At 42.8% G+C, this 22,053-nt stretch overlaps 1 protein-coding gene across 3 annotated transcripts in view; it reads left to right on the top strand.

Annotated features, from left to right (window-relative positions):
• The window catches only part of LOC121853223, an 89,305-nt gene extending 67,432 nt beyond the window's left edge, over positions 1-21,873 (top strand). The window contains exons 1-3 of one of the 3 annotated variants that reach the window (XM_042347226.1): positions 10,481-11,181; positions 17,425-17,673; positions 18,423-21,873. In XM_042347226.1, the coding sequence (XP_042203160.1) occupies positions 17,426-17,673; positions 18,423-19,461 (1,287 nt within the window). In that variant the 5' untranslated portion in view covers positions 10,481-11,181; position 17,425 and the 3' untranslated portion in view covers positions 19,462-21,873. Of the gene's footprint in view, positions 1-10,480; positions 11,182-15,000; positions 15,879-17,424; positions 17,674-18,422 lie in introns of those variants that run through there. The other 2 variants (XM_042347225.1, XM_042347224.1) reach the window with 2 other exon arrangements.
• Positions 21,874-22,053: the final 180 nt, after the last annotated feature.

Here is a 22,053-nt window from a genome sequence, read left to right as displayed (position 1 = left end):
CGATACGACCCTTAAACCCCCGATACGACCCCTAAACCCCTGGGGCCAGCCCGCCTTGACCTAGAGCCACGCCGGCTCCTAAACCCCGTGCAAGTCTGACCCTGATACGACCCCTGAAACCCCTGATACGACCCCTGAAACCCCTGATACGAACCCACGACCCCTGAGACGACCACTACAATAGCTCACTTGGACCTGTTTGTTCAGTGTGCAAGACTCGTACTTAGAAAAATATTCCATGTGTACAGCACTAACATTACCACCGTGGGAAAGGTTAGGTTAGGTTAGGTTTGGTTTGGTTTGGTTAGATTTGGTTAGGTTTGATTTGGTTTGGTTTTGGTTTGGTTTGGTTTGGTTTGGTTAGATTTGGTTAGGTTTGATTTGGTTTGGTTTGGTTTGGTTAGGTTTGGTTTGGTTAGGTTTGGTTTGGTTAGGTTAGGTTTGGTTTGGTTAGGTTTGGTTTGGTTTGGTTAGGTTTGGTTTGGTTAAATTAGATTTGGTTTGATTTGGTTAGATTTGGTTTGGTTTGGTTTTGGTTAGGTTAGGTTATATTTGGTTAGATTTGGTTTGGTTTTGGTTAGGTTAGGTTATATTTGGTTAGATTTGGTTTGGTTTTGGTTAGGTTAAGTTTGGTCTCCCCTTCACCATCAGAGTGTAACAATGATATAACAGGTTGATTACACTTAACTCGTCACTAAGTGTATAGGGTGTACTGAGTGTGTCATGATGTTAGGTTTATGTCTGTGTATTTTCTCACGTACTCTGTGTGTGTGTGTGTGTGTGTGTGTGTGTGTGTGTGTGTGTGTGTGTGTACCTTGGCTGGTGTAGTGTGTTGATATTTTTGTTTGTTTATTTCAATTTTCCCTCTTTCTCTCTTCTTCCTCCTTCGTGTTTTCTTCTTTTATCCTTTTTTCTTCCTTCGTCTTCTCTTCGTAGTGTTTCTTCTCCTACTCCTTCTCCTCCTACTCCATCACATCTTCCTTTTCTCTTATTCCCTTTTCTCTTCAAATTTAATAATGCAGAGAGAGAGACTGGAAGGTCTCTGAAAGGTACAAATGGAAGTGAGGTAGGAGAGTGAGAGGAGGGAGGGAGGGAGGGAGGGTGGTGAAGGGAGGAGTGAGGAGAGGTAAAGTAGGAGGCCAGACAACCGGTAACAGTTCTCAGACCCAATGACCGTCTTGGTGTGGAGGCGGGTGACGTACACCTACCTACACTTATCTTTATTTATTCAAGTATTTTCGAATTCATATTATTTCAAAAGTTCTGAACATATTTTTATTTAATAGTAAGTTGTTTATTTTTATTGATTATTACTTTTTCATGACATTCGGACGGTTGAAAATATTTCTTTATTTTTAATATTTTTTTTTATTGATACTCGAACGCCTTGAAATACCTACCTGTTGTTGATAAATTTTCAGTCATATACGAATGTTTGTTAATGTTTACTCTCTCTCTCTCTCTCTCTCTCTCTCTCTCTCTCTCTCTCAAATCAATCCTCTAAACGTCATCCTCTGTAATCCTGGAAATCCCTCTCTATAATTCCACTATTTCCCAAATCCTCTTAAGTCTTTTTCTCCTTTTTCAATAACATTGAAATAATTCTCTGTAATAGTGTTATAAATCCTACTGGGAAATCCTTTGTAGGACTCTTTTTAAGTACAACGTGACGTAATTTCCCAGCCGTGACGTATTCTCCCCCACCACTACATAATTCTCCCCACTTCCTCATTTTACCACTACGTATTTCTCACCATTTTTACACCAAAACCCATTAACCCAGAACCCTTGACTGCCTGTTGAGGAGATAATATGTAAATTTTCCCCTAACCGCTTTACCAAGATTTAAGGTCACCGAAATGGTAATGTAGCAACCGTGAAGGGGCGAGAAGTGGGGCTCCTCCTCACTGGAGTAAGTTGGCTTGACACACTTTTGTCTCTTTTTGGGAAATTTTTCGTTCAAGGTATTTGCTTTCGTTTTAAGGGCTGGTGGGGAAATTTTTATGCGGGGAAATTTTTATGCAGGGAAATTTTTGTGTGGGGTAGTTTTTGTATTTTGTTTATTTGTATTGTGGTAAAAGTTTGTAGGTTAAATCGTGTGTTTGTTTATTTGTTTATTCATTTAGTTGTCACGATCGTACATCTGTTTGTCTTTAGCTTAGGGTCAAAGAAAATGGTTTGAGGTTTTGTGTTTTGTTTCCGTTTTTGTTATTGTGGTTTAGAAAGAAAATTATTTATGATTTTTTAAAGAAATTTTTATGCTTAATATTTTCTAATTAATTTTTATTTCTAATTAATTGTTGTCTAATTAATTTTATTTTTAGTTAATTTTTTTTTAAATTAATTTTTCCTGTAATTAATTTTGTGGATCTAATTATATACATTATATCTTGTATCTTAATACTAAACCACGACGCATGTTAGATACCAAACCACGACACATGTTAGATACCAAACAACGACGCATGTTAGATACCAAACCACGACACATGTTAGACACCAAACCACGACACTTGTTAGATACCAAACCACGACACATGTTAGATACCAAACAACTACGACAAACACCTGGCACTCTTCCTCTTTGTTAATTAAAATTGTACCTCTAATTAATTTGTATTCTAAGGAGTAATTTGTAGTTCCTTAATCAGCACTGAGGCTAGGGCTGCAGTTGAGTAATTAAGGCAGCGGATGTACCTGGGTTGTGCAATTCGCTTTTATTGTGGTGGCTTGTCAAGGTTTGTGGTGTGTGTGTGTGTGTGTGTTAGGGGTCACTGTGGGAAACACTGGTGGTGATAGTTGTTGTGGTGTTGTTATGCTGAGAGATGTGTGGTGACAGGACGAGGTGTATGAGAGTGACGGGAGTGTAAACAAAATTAGACTCGATGTGTACAGTGTAAACAAGACGGGGTGTATCTACATTGACGGGGCAGTAGAACGGGAGTCCTTAGTGTAAACAGTGGTCGTGCTGAGTGTAGAAGGACGGGGTGTGGCGATGGTAAGAGGGAGAGAGGAGGTGAATGTCTCTTGAGAAAGGAGAGTTGGAGGAGAAAGAAGAGAAGGAGGTGGAGGATAGAGTGAGGAGGTGAGGAGGAGGAGAGAAAGACTGGAGTAATAGGAGAGAAGGAGGAGAATAAGAGACATAAAGAAGAGGAGGAGGTCGATAGATGTGGTCACGGTCAGAGAGCCAGGGGACGATAGAGACTGGGATGGATAAATGACATTAAAAGTTGTGATCCCCTGAGAGATACGACATATGGTAGGATTGGTAAACACAGCCCCGGAAAAAAAAAGAATCCCCGAGTGTTTTTTTAAGTGTTGTGTGTATAAGAATTTTTAGATAGTCTCTTCAACCCCCCAAAAATATACCTCAATATACAAGGATTTTAGTGATACAGTGTTGAATAGTATACATACATTTATGAATAGATAGTTGTATACATATGTCAGTTGGAAGATCATACATATACGTAATTAAACAGAAGAGGACCCAAGGTATTCCCCTGTAGGACCCCTTTGTTGACATATTTCGGGCTCTTGAGTTTATTTGCTGAATTGGACACACCGGGGTAGGATTGAAACCGGTTGACCAGGGCGATAATTGGGAGGTTTGGACACGGGAGAAGAATAGGGGAGGAGGTGAACATAAAGAAAGAAGGGAGATAAAGAAGGAGGAAAAGAATAGAAAGAGGAGGAGGAGGAAGAAGGGGAGAGAAAGAGGAGAGAATAATGAGAGGAAGGGTATAAGGGGAAGGTAGATTTGAGAGATGGGGTCGTGGTGAAGAGGAGGAGAGAGAAAAGAGATGAAGGAGGAGGAAGAAAAAGTGGAGGAGGAGATGATAGAATTAGAGAGAGAAAGGGGTGGGGAGGGGGATACGAGGAGGAGGGGAGGGCGAGGTTACCTACAGGAAGCAACATTGGCCTCTCACATTCCTCCCTCCCTCCCCTCCCTCGACCTAAATTCGCGCCAGAAAGGTTATAAAGCTCCCCAAAGTCACGTGACATTTGTTTACCATCATCCGTCCTGTCAGCTGATTGGTCGAGTCAGCTGATCGGTCGAGTCAGCTGATTGGTCGAGTCAGCTGATTGGTCGAGTCAGTTGATTGGTCGAGTCAGTTGATTGGTCGAGTCAGCTGATTGGTCGAGTCAGTTGATTGGTCGAGTCAGCTGATTGGTCGAGTGAGCTGATAGTCGAGTCATATTGGACACCCCACCTTATTTTACCTAATGATTAAACACCCTAACACTACTTGGGAGGTTAGGTTAGGTTAGGTTAGGTTAGATTAGATTACGTTAGATTAGGTTATATTTTGGGTAGCGATTGGTTAGGTTAGGTTAGCGTTAGATCTCTCCTTCTATCTTAAAATTATTCTGACATCTTCTTTGTCCCTTCATTTGCATATTTACCTTTACACGCCCCCCCCTCTTACCCCTCACCCCCTCAGCCTCTCACTCAACACCTGCCCTTGAGCACCGACCGTCTCTCAAGTGTGACCCTCAAGTGAGTGTTGGCGGTGAGCTGAGTCACTGCTAGAGAGAGAGTACTATATTGCTGAAGATTTTGTGTATGGGCCCAGCTTAGGCATGTGGGCGCGATGTGAGTGTGGGTGTAGTGTGGGCGCGATGTGAGTGTGGGTGTGGTGTGGGCGTGATGTGGTGTGGGTGTAGTGTGGGCGTGATGTGAGTGTGGGTGTAGTGTGTGGGGCGTGATGTGAGTGTGGGTGTGGTGTGGGCGTGATGTGAGTGTGGGTGTAGTGTGGGCATGGGTGATGTGGTGTGGGTGTAGTGTGGATATGTGGGTGTAGTGTGGATATGGTGTGTATAATTGAAGTAAGTTGGTATGGGCGTTTCGATATGGGTGTAGGTATGGGCATGGGCGTGAAGAAGCTCTCATTGGTCATCGTTCCCTTAATGCTCAAAGGAAATGTCACCACACACACACACACACACACACACACACACTCCCCCTCTCCTCCCTACCTTTCTGAAGTTTGTTTACATACCAGTGACACAGTGACTCTCTCTCTCTCTCTCTCTCTCTCTCTCTCTCTCTCTCTCTCTCTCTCTCTCTCTCTCTCTCTCTCTCTCTCTCTCTCTCTGGTCTCAAACTTTAGCTTTTATTGTGAACAATATTCTATTAGTTTATTGTCATTAATATTTCTGTCTGTTAACTTTCTACAGCCACACCATAATAACTTGCCAGATAGACTTGAAACTTGACGTGTGTTGTCCGTAGAGTTTGGTTTGGTTGGGTTAGGTTTGGTTAAGGTAGGTTAGGCTTGGTTAGGTTTGGTTAAGGTAGGTTAGGCTTGGTTAGGTTTGGTTACGGTAGGTTTGGTTTGGTTAGGTTTGGTTTAAGGAAATTATTTAATTTTCCTAAAACGTATTGTAAAGCTTTTAATTTCTCATGAATAGGAAAATATTTATAATCTGGGAAAATCAACTTAAATCTCATGAACTGCTAACAGTGTTTATTCTGGGACATTGACCTTGCTTGCATAAACTCTAGGAAAATTCAGCTTGATCTCTTGAACTCTAGGAAAACTTACCTCCATTTCATAAGTAGGAAAACCGTAATAGAGTATTATGTATCTGTGTTACTCTCTCTCTCTCTCTCTCTCTCTCTCTCTCTCTCTCTCTCCTAGACACTGATTCACATACATATAGAAATTTCAACCATTTACCTATATTGTCTATATTAGTAAAGACTCCTACAGGTAAAAAAAGTAATTAAGTGAAATGAATAAATAAATAAATAAATAAATAAATCGTAAGAAAATATTAATAATGGTATAGACATAAGGAAGTGAAGAGAACAGGGAAATGTGTTTGTCTGTTTGTTGTGAGAGTCAGTTGTTTTTCTCGTGTGTGTGTGTGTGTGTGTGTGTGTGTGTGTGTGTGTGTGTACCTTTTTTTTTGTATTGGTCAGTCGGCCGATTCTTGTTTCTCCTACTTTTTTGTTTACATTCAAATCAGCTGATGCTTCACCTATTATGTTATGGTTAATCAGCTGATCAGATGGGCTGTTTTCCCCAGGTGTTATTTTTTTTTTTGGGTGGGGGTATGTCCTGATTGCTGGTCGTGATTGGCTTGTCCTTCCGTCTGTCTGTTTGTTTCTTTGTCTCTGTCTGAAAACAATACGGAAATTAATGAAGCATCTAACTGTATATAAACCCTGCCCGCGAACCTCTACCGTGGCAGGGTAAATATTGAATGCTGTGTCGTTGTTGAGAAATTGTAGTTATAGCTAAAGACCGTCTCGTGTCGTCGTTTTCTTTAACCCTTCTCCTCCTCCTACTGTTCCTTCCCCCTCCTTCTCCATCCCCTTCTCCATCCCCTTCTCCATCCCCTTCTCCATCCCCTTCTCCATCCCCTTCTCCTCCTCCAAGTCCAGGAATCTAGTTCAGACAAGTACGAGTATCTCCGTCAACATGGCTCAAGGCAGTGGCATATTTAACATTCTTCTGTGTGTGTGTGTTGAGAACCTGTCCACTACCAGCAGTGTTCCGGTCAGTGACACACACACACACACACACACACACACACACACACACACACACACACACACACACAAGGCACCAAGCTGGGACCGCTCTGCTTCCTTATGCTTATCAATGATGCCCTAAGAGAAACCTCTGCTCTCTGGAAATATGTCGACGGCTCCACCATTGGGTTCAGTGTCAACAACTCGGCTCCCGACTATACCGCCCTTCAGGATTTATTGAACAGTCTCCAAAATTGGGCCACCAACAACCATGTCACCATCAACCATACCAAGACCATGGTTATGCACATCAACCTCTCCTCCGACATTGTCCAACCTCCCTCCACTATAGATAACAAACTGAATTGGAAACCACACGTTAGTACAGTTGTCAAATCCTCCAGTTCTTCTCCACCTCCTCCGCCGACTCAAGTCGCTCGGAGTTCCTGTGTTTACTCAACATTCATACTCCCCAAGCTCACCTATGCCTCCCCTACCTGGTCTTCCTCCCTAAATGCCACACAACGTAAACACATAGAAAAAGTGCAAAAGAGGGCATGCAAGATTATTCTCTCCCCTTCCTACTCCACATATCAAGAAGCGCTCAACACACTGACCCTCTCGGCTTTCTCTGACCATCACCACGACCTCATCTGCAAATTTGGTGAGAAGCTTCTGCACCATCTTCGACACCGGCTCCTACTACCACCCGAGATCCCTCGTCCGCGAATTGCTGTTCGACACCACAACCGAATTCAGCCCACACGAACACGTACTGATCGCTATAAAAACAGCCCAGTCCCAACCATTGTAAAAATTATCAACAACTTGTAATCAACCAGTGTATTCACTCCCAGTCAATCTTACCCTTTTTGCACTGTTACTACGGTGAAATGCCCTGTAGTATGACCTTCTCCCCACCTAGTCATCATATATCATATTTGTATCACGTATGTTACTTGTATATTATTTGTCAATCAAGTGACCCATTCCCCAATTATGTAACTGTATATTTTCAGACTTCCGGCTGCCATGCTCTTTAAAAAAACAGTTATTATTATTATTATTATTATTATTATTATTATTATTATTATTATTATTATTATTATTATTATTACACACACACAAAGAACCAAAGTATCGTACAAAAAAACTTATTATAAGGTGTGTGTGTGTGTGTGTGTGTGTATGTAAGATCCCTGAGAAAATACCAAGATAATAATCCTCTTCCTTGAAAACTTCATTTAACCACAAACTTCACCAGTGTATTTCTCTCTCTCTCTCTCTCTCTCTCTCTCTCTCTCTCTCTCTCTCTCCTTACCTCCCTTTTCAGTCTTTCTCCTCCTCCCTCGCTTCCTTCCTTCCTCCCTCCCTCCAGTCTCCTTCAATCCCTCCTCCTCTCCCTTCCTCCACCCCTCCCTCCTCCTTCTCTCCCTTCCTCCACCCCTCCCTCTTCCTACATACCTGGTTCCCCTCCCACATACCAGTCCTCCCCCCCAGGCACTCTAGACACCATGAGCATCAGAGTGAAAGTTCAAGATTTAACAGAGTCTACCCCAACAACCTAACCTGACCTGACCTAATCTGACCTGACCTGACCTGACCTGACCTAACCTAACCTGACCTGACCTTACCTAACCTAGCCTGACCTAACCTGACCTGACTTGACCTTACCTAACCTAGCCTGACCTAACCTAACCTGACCTGACCTAACCTAACCTGACCTGACCTGACCTAACCTAGCCTAACCTAATCAAATTTTAATTGGAGGGAGAAAGGTAAGGATGGGGATGGGAAGGAAGGAGTGAAGGACGATGGATGGGAAGGAAGGAGTGAGAGATGGAGAGAAGAGATGTGAGATTGGAAAGAGAGGGAGGGGAAGAGGATGAGAGGGAGATGGAGTAATAGAAGGGAAGATGGGAAGGAGTAAGAGAGGGATGGAGTAGATGGAAGGATGGAAGGAAGGAGTGAAAGATGATGGGAGGGAGTGAGAGAGGGAGGGAAATGGGAGGGAGGGAATGATGGGAAGGAGTGAGGGAGAGAGGGATGACCTGTAACTTGACCCTAAGCTAAGTAACATCAGATACACCTGTTGCCTGATACACCTGTTGCTTGATACACCTGTTGTCTGATACATCTGTTGCCTGATACACCTGTTGCCTGATACACATGTTGCCTGATACACCTGTTGCCTGATACACCTGTTGCCTGATACACTGTTGCCTGATACACCTGTTGCTTGATACACCTGTTGTCTGATACATCTGTTGCCTGATACACCTGTTGCCTGATACACATGTTGCCTGATACACCTGTTGCCTGATACACCTGTTGCCTGATACACCTTTTGCCTAAATTAACCTGATATGTCATTCTCTTCACTCTATAATACAGGAATAATACAGGAAGCTCTTTATAACGGTCATACTGCTTGTTATGGTGTCGTGATGGTGATTCATAGTGTCATGGTGATGGTGTCATTATGTGTCATCCAGGCTGGTGCTTGTGTTGTCATGGTGAGGATGTACTGGACTCTCTCTCTCTCTCTCTCTCTCTCTCTCTCTCTCTCTCTCTCTCTCTCTCTCTCTCCTCTCTCTCTCTCTCTCTCTCTCTCTCTCTCTCTCTCTCTCTCTCTCTCTCTCTCTGGGTGGGACACAGTACAGTGAAACCTCTATTTAATGACTATATGGAGAGGAATATCCGTTATATCGAGTGTTCTTTAGATGTGAGACCCCTTCTAGCGTACTACTGTATATAGTAGATATGCAAGTCCGTTATATCGAGGTCATGTTAGATGAGAAACCCCTATCTAACGGATTACATGGAGAGAAGAGTACGTTATATGGAGGTTTTACAGTGTGTGTGTGTGTGTGTGTGTGTGTGTGTGTGTGTGTGTGTGTGTGTGTGTGTGTGTGTGTGTGTGTGTGTGTGAACTGTTTCTCAATGTCAGGTAGTGAAGGTCAGTAACTAGCTAAGTTTACCCTTTAGTCTTATTAGTTTTCTGTATTAGTTAACAACGATAAAACTAAAAACAACATAAATGAATTAATTAGGTGATATATATTTTTTTTTTATTAATTATCTCACTTGTTTTGGTTATTTCTTGAAGTAATTTGCATTGGATATCGTTTTTTTGCGACAGATTACCACGCTTTTTATATTTAGTGGAGTTACCCCTCAAAGTTTTCTGTCCACGGAGGTACAAAAAATGGGAGTAGTCTTGTGACGTCAGAGTCATGCGCGAACGAACCTTGTTGATATGTGAAGGTCTTGTACCCAGCAGCCAGCCAGGCGAACTATGCGGATTTCTAAAAGTTACACACAATTGGATTTCTTTTTTCGTAAATGTGGGTAATGAGAACGTTTCTATTTAAGACGAAATGATAAACTAATCTAAACTAACCTTATATAACTGTTCTTCCATTTAAACCCAGCCCTATCTATCTGTCTGTCTGTCTGTGTAGATCATTTTTCTGGAGGGGTAGAAATAAGGTGTGGAGGATGGTGTGTAGAGGAGGAAGAAGAGAAAGTGAAATGAAGGTAGAGGAGTTGGAGGAGAAGGAAGAAGAGGGCGTGGTATGATGTGAGGGAGGAGGAGGAGGGGGGTGTGGTGTGGGGGGAGGGATGGATGAAGGACAAGAGAGCATGGCCACACCTTATCATAAATCATCCTTCTCCTCCCTCCACACCCTCCTGTCCTTGCCCTCTCCTCCTCCTTCCTCTGGTCCCGCTCTGCATGTTGATGTAGTCAGAGAAGGAAGAACCCAACAGGTGGTCACCCCCCTTCGTCAGGTGGTTCCTTCAGATAAACAAAATAAAACCTTCAAGTGAAATCGTGAGGTCCTTCCCAATGTTGTGTTGACGAAGGCGTAGTGTACAGATCCCACGTTTCCTCCTTCACCACCACCAGCATCACCACCACCAGGAGAGGTTAGCAAAACTCTCCAACATTCACTAACCGTTATTGGGCTTCACTTTCACTGCCCCGTCTGCCTCGTGCAGTGCCCCCCGAGATGATAGTGGTGTTGGTGGTGTTCCGTGTTACCTGTGAACCGCCTCCTGACACTGCCCGCTCAGGTGACGAAGTGGGAGAGAGCGAGGGTTACCTGTGATAGTTACCTGTGTGAGTTACATGTGAAATTTACCTGGCGTTGGAAAGTACTGTATGTGAGACTTGGTTTACAACTGTGTACTGTTTGCTTTAATGTGTTTACGGTGTATGTGTGAACAATATACTCCTGTAAACATTTCTCTGGTCTTTAATGAACGGTTTTAATACTGACGTCAGCTTGAGCACCTTCTTGTGGAGTCTCTGTATTATAATTATATTCAAGGACAATTTTATTCTCTCGTCCTTGTAACACTTTCACGAAGGTGTTCACGGAGGTTTACCTTGAAGATCACCCTCGAAGAGAACCTTGTAATATATACTTCGGAACGAAACCTCCTCCTCGAAGACGTTCACTTGTACACAGCCTCGAGGTCTTGCTTTAGAAGAGCACCTTTGAAGACCTCTCCTGGACCACCCACCTTCGAGAACATCACCCCCCCCCCTCTCCCACTCACGAGGTCGCCTCACATCCTCGAGGACCTCTCTAGGGAGTCCTGAAGCTTCACACGGGCACCACAGGATGAGCTTCTGGAGTATAAACGCCGCCAACCTCACCTTCAGGAGAGTCCTTGACAACCAGCGTAGAGTGAGTAGCCGAGAGAGTCCCGGGTCGTCTCTCACACCACCCCAGTAGAATATTAATACAAACTTATATATATATATATATATATATATATATATATATATATATATATATATATATATATATATATATATATATATATATATATATATATATATATATATCACAAGGTTGACTCAGGACACCAGACTGAAACATCACAGCTGTCACTACAACACCTGTGTGGAGTGTGACCTGAGACTCGGGTCATGGTGGAACAGATGTTGCATGGTGTACCAGTGAAGGACATGTGTAGAACAGGGTGGAACATAGTGTATTAGTGAAGGACATGAGAAAGTGTGTGTAGGAGAAATTTATTTAAAATGTACAAGAGGTGATGACTGGAAGTTGTTCAAGGATGATGTAATGATGTCTACCTGTCATACCTGTACACACACACACACACACACACACACACACACACACACACACACACACACACACACACACATACACACACACATAGTCAGTTTTGCCTTTTATATAATCCAACATTATTTAGACTTCTTTGTAACACTTCCCACTTGCACTTTACACTGACACCTTACACTTAGCACTCGCACTTTACACTTAACACTAAACAATAACACCTGACACTTGATTTAAACTTAGCAATTTACATTTAACACTTAACACAAACAGCATTTTACACTAACACACTTACACTAATCACTTTACACTTAACATAAGCACTTAACACTAACACACTTACACTTTACACTTACACTTAACACTAACACACTTAAACTTAACACTTACACTAACACACTTACACTTAACACTAGCACACTTACACTGAACACTAACACACTTACACTTTGCACTTAAACTTAACACTAACACACACTTTATCGTCTGGTCTCAACCTCTTATAAGACGTGCTTGGGGCGCTGTCTGGCTCAAGATGTTCCCGGGAATTCCCCCTCTCACCCCCCTCCCCCCTCTAGAAAATTTTCCTAGTCTATGTACGTAGATTTTTTATTCTAGTTTGGGGGGAGGTAATCACTTTTGGGTTTTTCCTTTAATAAGTCGGTGTGTGTGTGTGTGTGTGTGTGTGTGTGTGTGTGTGTGTGTGTGTGTGTGAGGTTAAGGAGTGAGAGAGAGCACATCCACACAAGCTCACCTGGGCATATCCTCTTCAGACCACTAACCACTCAGAGACAGACATGCAGACGACACATTATCACCACCATGCCAACACACACACACACACACACACACTGTTAATGGTCTTGAAGCAGGGAATTATTATCAGGTGAACAGTAAGTGACAAGGTTAACTTTACGAGGGCCGTGGCTTCATTGTCCAGTCTTTTACCAATATTTTAGGAGAAAAGAAGTGAGACTTAATTCGTCCAAAATTCAGTTTCTGTTGATATGGCTGAACAATGTGATTTATTTTTGTTTTCAAGAAATAAATAAAGAAAACAACCCTGGATTTCCATAACATCTGAGTGCCACTTGAAATATTGTAGTGGGAGGATGAATGACCAGTGCCACGGGCCAACACATAGCCTATCATCTGTTGAAAGTGCCACACCCTCCTCCATGGGTGCCAATTGAGTGATTCAAATCGATGTATTAGAAAAAAAAGATACCAGATGTCAGGGGGTGCCAAGGGTCAGGGGGGGTCCGCCATCTCGTTGTCACCCTCACACTGCCTCGGGGCCAGTATTGTGAGAGGTCATTGACTCCAGGTGAGAAAGTGAGAGACTGGAGGGAGAGAAAATGAGAGACTGGACGGAGAAAGGGAGTGATTGATTGAAAGGAAAGTAGATTGATAGATAGATAGTTGGACAGATAGATAAAAAATAGACATATGGATAGATTGGTAATTTATTTATTTATTTATATATATATATATATATATAATGGAGAGCCTGGGAGTCGTACCTATTGCTGGTGGTCGTGCCTGCTGGTGATCGTCGTACCTGCTGGGGGTGGTCGTACCAATGGTTGACGTTCCTGTTGGTGGTGGTCGTACCTGTTGGTGGTGGTCGTACCTGCTGGTGGTCGTACCTGCTGGTTGTGGTCTTACCTGCTGTTGGTGGTTGCACCTGTTAATGATTGGCGTACCTGCTGGTGGTGGTCGCACCTGCCAATGGTGGTCGTACCCTCTGGTGGTGGTCGTACCTTCTGGTTGTGGTCGTACCTGCTGTTGGTGATCGTTCCTGTTAATGGTGGGCGTACCTGATGTTGGTAGTCGTACCTGCTGGTGGTTGTCGCACCTGTCAATGGTGGTCGTACCAGCTGGTGGTGGTCGTACCTGTTAATGGTTGGCGTACCTGCTGGTGGTCGCCGTACTTGTTAATGGTTGGCGTACCTGCTGGTGGTGGGCGTACCTGCTGGTGGTGGGCGTACTTGCTGGTGGTTGGCGTACCATCTGGTGATGGTCGTACCTGCTGGTGGTCGTCATACCTGCTGGTGATGGTCGTATCTGCTGGTGGTCGTCATACCTGCTGGTGATGGTCGTATCTGCTGGTGGTGATCGTGGTGGTCGTACCCGTTAATGGTGGTCGTATCTGCTGATGGTCGCGTCACTTCCTGGGTGAAAGTAATCGGCAGAAGACTACAAATAACTGGATTGACCGGGTCCTCCTCCTCCTCCTCCTCCTCCTCCTTCCTTATCTTCTTCTTATTTCCTCCTCCTCCCTTCTTAATATCCGCTTGTTCTTGGCTGTTGTTCTTCTTTTCTTCTTTGTTATCTTCCTCTTCTATTCTTCTTCCTTGATGTTTTATTCTTCCTCTTCCTTCTTCTTCTTCACTCTCTTCACCCTTCCTGCCTCTTCCCCTCCACCCCCCCTCCACCTCCCCGCCCTCCCTCCCCCTTCCCCTGCAGCATCCTTTGGTGCCTCAACCCGGAAACCTTAGTTGCAACCTGGAGATAATAAGCGTCAATATGGCGTCAATCGTACACTGAGACTCTCGCCCAACTAGTAGTTCTCTGTTGGAATTTCGCCCTGGAATCAGTGTGTGTGTGTGTGTGTGTGTGTGTGTGTGTGTGTGTGTGTGTGTGTGTGTGTGTGTGTGTGTGTGTGTGTGTGTGTGTGCGCTACCTTTATCTGTCTGTCTCACTTCTTGTTCTTCTTTTTGTTCTTCGTCTTATTCTTCTTCTTGTTCTTCTTTTTATTCTTATCTCAAGTGAAATACCAAAGGTGTAGTGATGACCCACCCACCTGCCCACCCACCCACCTGCCCACCTACCCACCTACTCACCTGCCTACCTGCCCACTCACCTGCCCACTCACCTGCCCACCCACCTGCCCACCCACCTGCCCACGTAAAGACACCCTGTAATAATACACTTGAGGTCGTCCGTTGCTCAGGTGAGGGGAGGCCAGTGACCTCTCCTCCTCACTCTTCCCAAATTGTCCTCCTTTTCTTCCCCCTCCTCCTACTTCCATCTTCATCCTTTTTCCCCCTACCGTTTTTTTCCTCCTCCTCCTCCTGTTTTCCTCCCCTTCTTTTTTCCTTCTCATGTCTTCTCTTTCCTCCCCTCCCTTTCCCTCTTTTCTTTCTTTCTCTCTTCTTTTCCTCCTCCCCCTCCCTTTTTCTTTCCTCCCCTTGCCTTTTACTTTTCTTCTCCTGTTCGCCTCTTTCTCTCTCTTTCCTTCTTATCTCTTCATCTTTCCTACCCCCTCCCTTCTTTCCCTCACTGTTGTTATGTTGGGAAAGGAGTGATGATTGGAGAGAGAGAGAGAGAGAGAGAGAGAGAGATGCATGCCACCTAGACAGCGAGACAGACGGGTTCGCTTGTTTGAGTCTACAAGTTTCTCAGTGACTTTCTGGCGGCGGGAGCGAATACACATACCCACCTTCTCCTCCTCTCTGGTCTGGCGTTCATCTGCGTGGTGTTTAACTGCCTGGCGTTCATCTTGTGTTTATCTGCCTGGCGTTCATCTGCGTGGTGTTTAACTGCCTGGCGTTCATCTTGTGTTTATCTGCCTGGCGTTCATCTGCGTGGTGAGGCGTTTGGTTAGCGTTGATATGCGTGTTTGATTAGAGTTGATCAGAACTTGAAACCGAATAAAGAAAAGGAAACAGAAATATATTGATAAATAAAGGAAGAGAAAGAACGAATAAACAAACCCGAAAGCACAAAAACAAAATGGAAACGATAAAGTAAATGTATAAATGATATAAACAAAAGAAAATCGAATAGCGAGAAGACAACACGCCAATAAACACAGTGAAACAAGACATAAAAACAAGGCAGATAAAAAGGAATAGGCAAAAAAGGAAGGAAAATAGGTTAATCAATCAATAAAAAATAAAAATAATCGTTCGAAGACAAAAACAAAGTAAAGATTGAAGAAAGGGTGAAGAGGGAAAACAACAAGAAGAAGAAGGAAAGACAATTTAGGAGAAGACAACGCGAAGAAAGACATTTGTGAAAGCTATTTTTTTCTGGGAAGAAGCCAAGACAATTTCCTTATTGTTTTCAAGGAAAGACAAAAACAGACCTTTAAACCGGACATTGTTGAGAGAGAGAGAGAGAAGGAAGTGACGTCAAACAGAACTGAACGTAGAGAGAGTGAGAGAAAAAGGTCATTACGGGGGAGGAAAGAAGAAGAGAGAAAGAGAATTAGACCAACGGACTTAACTGAGAACGCAAACGCACACGCACTCAACTAAGAGGGGAACGCGCATCATTACAGAAAGGTAAAGACTGTCTTTAACAATATTGAGAGAGAGAGAGAGATGTCACTGACTTGACCACCACCACCGCTCATCATCTTGTGTGTGTGTGTGTGTGTGTTGGTGGAGATGGTGATGTTGATAATGGTAGTGGATTTGATGGTGATAATGGTGGTGATGATGGAGATGATGGTGATGGTGGTGATGATGGTGATGAAGAAGGAATCTCGTTTAGCTGTGGATGAGTCAGGGTGATGGGGCAGTATTTACTAGTCCTTGGCCGTGGCTCTAACCATTGTGGTGATGGTGGTTGTGGTAGTGAGGGTGGTAGAAGTAGTAGTGATGGTGGTAGTAGTAGTAGTAGTGATGGTGGTAGTAATAGTAGTAGTGATGGTGGTAGTAGTAGTAGTAGTTGTAGTAACAATAATTATCACAAAGTACAGAACACAAAGAGAGAGAGAGAGAGAGAGAGAGAGAGACAACACCCACCGACCGGGCCCCACCACCATTATGTAACTCATTTATGTAATCTGGAAATATTTCGTATTTAATTTGGAAACATTTGTATAATTTAGATTTGTTTTTCTATTTAATACTGACGGCAATATGGCGCGCCGGCTATTATATTCTATTCTAACAACATTACTTGGCTTCCCACACGAAATAGGTTAGGTCAAGTTAGGTTAGGTTAGGTTTGACTAAAAATACCATTGTAGACCGCACCTTATAGTCGCCTGTGGTGGTAGTAACCCTGGGACCCATATAATACGTGTGTAAAGTTTCACGTCTCTAACTGCTTCCGTTTTGGAGATATCGCTGGGACAGACAGACAGACAGACAGACAGAATGAATGACAGTTACACTCACGAACAGACACTTCCTTTTATTATTACAGATTATACAGTTATGTGTTTAAAGGTAATGAAAGCATATTTACCCTTGGCTGTGACTGATACCCCTGACAGCTGCGAGATCTTGCGACACAACTTTCACGTCCACCATAATGAAGACAAAATATTCCCCTACTAGAGACTGTTGCTTGTAATTTGAGAAGAAATTTGTCGACAATTTCATATGACTCAAAGGTATTATTTTTTCCGTCGGATATTGAGAACTAAAGGATAATATATTTTAGTTGGATGTTGTTATTCTAGATTTAAGGTGTTTAAAATATGTTTGTAAGGTATACGAGTATGTCCTTGCCTAGGTGGAGGTAAGTGGAGTATTACACACCAGTAAGGGGGAAAACTTAAGTATCCCCTGACAGTGTTGGAGGTCGTGTAAGAAAACGTTTTCTCTAGAAGGGTAACTAAAATATTTTCCACAGTCATAATTTCAACGGCAAATACACATTAACATACAGTATTTATATCAGATCTAAGGAAAATATGTTGAAAGGATTAGGTTATTATTTCTCTACGTGATGTTGTTTATGGTGTTGTTATTGTTAATTATAAGATACATATAATGAGCATCAGAATTTTCAACGGGAAATATGTAGTGATTGTAGTCTTTAAGGAAAATGAAGTAACCTTGATGTGTATACCTAAAATAAATTAATTCACCACAGGATGTTGTCGGTGGTTGTGTTGGTGTTGGCAACAACGAGCGTGTGGGCGGGACCTGCCAGAGAACGACAACTCAAGCCGTGTCCAGAGGGCTTCGAGGCGGTAGTGGTGGACGGGAAGCAGGACTGCGTGTGCGCCGACTACCACGTGTACTGGCCCAACACTGGACTCTGCTACCCGGAGTTCACACGGGGTCCCTGCGGCCAAGGTCAACAGCTAGCGGCTAACGATACAGGTCACGCTGAGTGTAGGTTAGTCTGAGGTCAACTGTAGTTTTAGTGTGTTGTGCTGTGCTGTTTCCTGCAGCTGAGTCGTGTAGATTATAACCCCTATAACGTGTAGATTGCACCCTATACAATACTATTTATTCAATAAAGTTGCCATTCAGGTTTACGATTGGATTGGCATGTATACAGAGCATGCAGATATACAGTTCAGCGTGAATACAGACATTACAGGTACAGTATGCGGTTACATAGACCATGGCAGTGTACGGTTTCCTATGTACAGTCAACAGCTGAAGTTTGTCCCAGCTCCCCTGTGTTTTGTGAGACAGGTGATCTGGTAACACTGTATGGGGAGAGAGTTGGTTATTAAAGATTTGTAGTTGGAGATTACCTAAGACTATATTAGCCTGAAACACATGGCCATATCTTTTGTTTATTGAATGATTGTAATGTATCTTTACTTATTATATTTAAGAGGTTTTGAGGTTTGTAACTAATGCATGTGTAGGTGTTTATGTCCTGTGAATGTCCGAATGATGGTCTTCTGTGTGTTATATAAGTACTGTACTATATAGACGAGTGTGTGTGTTATTGTCAGAGTTGTGTTGTATAGAGTTCAGGATTACACGAGTGTTTAAGTGTTGTGACGTAATTACTGTTATTTTTCACGTGTGTGATGTGTATTAACTAGCCACAAGTATTTAATATGTTAAACTTTTTTGTATAATTTGTGCAGTAGAGTTGCAAGTATTTAACACAGTCTTGTCTTGCAGATGTCCCGGGTTCTGGGCACGGTGGACTGATGGTGCGTGTTACCAAGAGTACACCCAGGGGCCGTGTAATGTTGGGGAGCTGTTCATGGGTCGCGGCCCCTCTACCGATGGCTTCTGCTCCTGCACCGCTGAACTCATCATGCACTACTTCCGCGCTGACGGCCGCTGCTACCCGCTCTATGAACAAGGTCCCTGCCCCAAGGGTCACCTCCTTAAGTTCGACTACCGCACACTGGAGCCTGTGTGTGAGTGTCGCGATGGCTACATGCTTGAAGAGGACGGTTCTTGCTACCCACTTAACACTGCTGGCCCCTGCGACCAGACTGCTTGTGAGGATGGCATCAACTGCTACCTGAGAAACCTTGACACCCTCAAGACGGAGTGCAAGTGCCTACCAGGAAACGTGACCACAGCTGATGGCCATTGTTATGAGCCATACTCACGAGGACCTTGCCAGCTTGGGGATTGGCTTGTTTTCTCCCAGCCAGGCGTCGCTGTCTGTGAGCGCAAGACCCACTGCACACGCTTTGACAACTGGTTCTTCTGGACACCCGATCAGAGGTGTTACCGCCAATACTCCCGTGGTCCCTGCCCAGCTGGCCAGCTCTTCTACCTGGACCCTAACACAGGCATCTCAGGCTGCCATTGCCGCAAGGAATGGACACCCTACTACTGGGAGGCTGATGGCTCCTGCTACGAGCAGCACTCTGTAGGTCCCTGTCCAGTTGGCATGTACTTCAGCTTCAACCAAACATCCAGCCAAACTGAGTGTAACTGCTTCACCTCCCATGTGCTGCACGAGGAGTCCAAGACGTGCTACGAACGCATGACTACTGGGCCATGTTCTGAGGGCCAACTGGTGGTGGAGGACCCCAACACAGGACGCATGGCCTGTGACTGTCATGCCGGCATGACAACCCACTACTGGCAGGCTGATGGCCAGTGCTACCAACACTTCCTGCAGGGACCCTGTTCAAAGGGACAAACCTTCAGGCTAGACCGTGCTACTGGTGTACCTGCCTGTATAACCTGGGGTTAATTACCATCCCCAGCTTCTCATTCTTAGTACCTTCATTTACACGAGTTGCACCACAACACACACAACAACCTTCACAACACAACAACCTTCACAACACAACAACCTTCACAACACTGTTTTCTGCTTCACATCAACAATAATTCAGCAACATATGAAGACCTCTTGTTGAAGACCACATACACCTACACATCCTTCCTCCTGTTTAAGTTAGTCCCAAAGTTGATCCTCTTGATGGTAGGCAAATTACTTGTAAATAGACTATTTCCATTGATGGTGGATTATGGGAAGGCCACTACTTCCAGCCCTCATCTGCTCATCAACACATCATTGTTCCACACACCAAAAATACCTACAACGTTTTTTTTTATCCTCTCTGTACACTGAGTTTTGGTGCACTGTTAGTTCTTAGGTTCCTATGGATTTGCTGCGATTGGTGGTACACAAGGTGGGTCTGTATATACCTGTGTGGGTGTTGACCCTGTCCTGGCTACACTGACCTTAATTATATGAACACTACACCCACAGTATGAACACTACACCTACAGTAACCACACCACAACACTCATATACACAAGATTTAATATAATTAGTATTGAGTCTGACTTAGACGGATATAATTTCAGCGTCACTATATAGATCACCTCACAATTTTGACAGTGAGTTTGGTCAGGGTAGAAAAGCAAGCAGATATATCACTCCTTAATCTACGTCTCTATGGATAAAGATTAGCAGTATTCATTTTGATCCGAGATACTAAAACTTTAATTCATATTTGTCTTGTATATACCGAGATGAGTTTATATCCGTCTTAAACATCGAGATTATTAGTTCATATTGAAATCCCAGTTGATTTTTTTTTTATGTTTTAAATTAATAGAAACCATTGATATGAACATCTAGTATGGATACAGATGCCTATTGGCCACCAACTAGATTACAGACAAAAGCTGATAGAAAAACAAAAGCAGGTATACAGAGGCTTGTGGCTCGGACAGTTAACACCCATAGTGAAGGAAGAAGACAAATGAAATAAACAAAATTGTTCTCCCTTCACCAACCACCAGATTAAGTAAATTAAATAAAAATAAATATTGATGAGACTCTTGTATTACTATGTTTGTTTCTTATATTTTATTACTTGTGAATGATAATACAGTACACTTAAGATCCCGTTATATACTTGTGAATGATAAAACACACTCAAGATCCCGTTGCTTGAGTGCTATTCCTGAATTTGGCCCAAAGAGGCAAAGACGATTCAACTTTTTCTTAGAGTAATGAAGGAATACATATCCTTCTCTGTTGCTTTGGTTCATGCATAGGAAATACAGTACAGTAGTTGGCTTCAAGACGGTTTTACAGTATATCATGACGTATTGGGGTTAATTTTCCAGTTAAAGTGTTGTTGTTGTTTTTATGAGGCACTGATAAAAGGTAATTAAATTATTTATTGTAAGGATGTGCTTTGTGAGTTCATATTGTCTTCTGTACATGATTACTATTGTGTTCTTCTCAATCGTCTTTGGCTGTTTGATGAGGCTTTTACTGATAATGTTTTACCTTTATTTATGTATGTGTGCTCATGCTTGTATGTATGTATGTATGTGTATCTATGTGTGTATGTTATGTATGTCTGGATGATTGAATGATGAAGACTGTATACTTGTTTGGGTGACACAGTTGTTTGTGAAGCTTTCCTGAGTGTCTGAATATGTGCAAGTATTCAGTAAGTCTGTTTAATGTTTATTGAATGAACTGATTGGTCTTTGTGTCGAGCAAAGCTTTCCGTAGCGACCCGAGGCTTCTTACAGATAACGCAAAGCTTCAAAACAGCTTCAATGGGCTTCCTTGAGACTCTCTCAATGTGACATGAAGATTCTTGAAAAATAAAAAAGGCAAGATTTTTTTAGATGCTTCATGAGGATTCTTAATGTAAAGATTCTCAAAAAAGAATTATTGTTCTCAGCTTCTCATATGTTTGTGAAGTTTTACTGTTATATGTTCTGTTACGAGGTGAGCTGGTACAGTAAACTCGTGCGTTCCGACCCGTCAAGTTTGAATCATGATTAAAATTACTCGAATTATGATTCAATATTTGTGCCATTAATTTTTTACTCACTAAAACACTTTATTTCGGAAACATAGTACTTGTACAGTATACATTTTCTAATCAAGCTAAAAATGGCTTAAATCCAAATGATTTATACAACAGTAATGTGTTTTACAAATAAAAAGGTCAATCGGAGGACTCGAAATGTGTCACTATGTATGTGAGCTGTGATGCTTCCTCTATGTTCCAACACACAACGCGTTATGCCCAGCTCGCCCCATGACTGATGATCACCACTATGTTGTAGCAGCACCAGACATATGTGATATACTCTTGAATAAAGGATTTTTCATGAAGATAAATTATTGTGTTATTTGAATTAACCATCTTTCTGAATAATGGATACATTCTTGAATCTCCAAAGGTCCAAGTTTTGTTTACTTGTAATTGGAAATGGAACAGTTTTTCCAATGTATTTATCATTTCACCTCGCACAATCATGCAGACATGATACATAATCGATTTTATAACATTTACCATGC

Source organism: Homarus americanus, unplaced genomic scaffold (assembly GCF_018991925.1).
Source record: "Homarus americanus isolate GMGI-L3 unplaced genomic scaffold, GMGI_Hamer_2.0 scaffold53139, whole genome shotgun sequence".
Lineage (NCBI taxonomy): Eukaryota > Metazoa > Arthropoda > Malacostraca > Decapoda > Nephropidae > Homarus > Homarus americanus.
The sequence above is the reverse complement of the archived record's forward strand: the minus strand, read 5'-3'. Positions and strand labels throughout refer to the sequence as shown.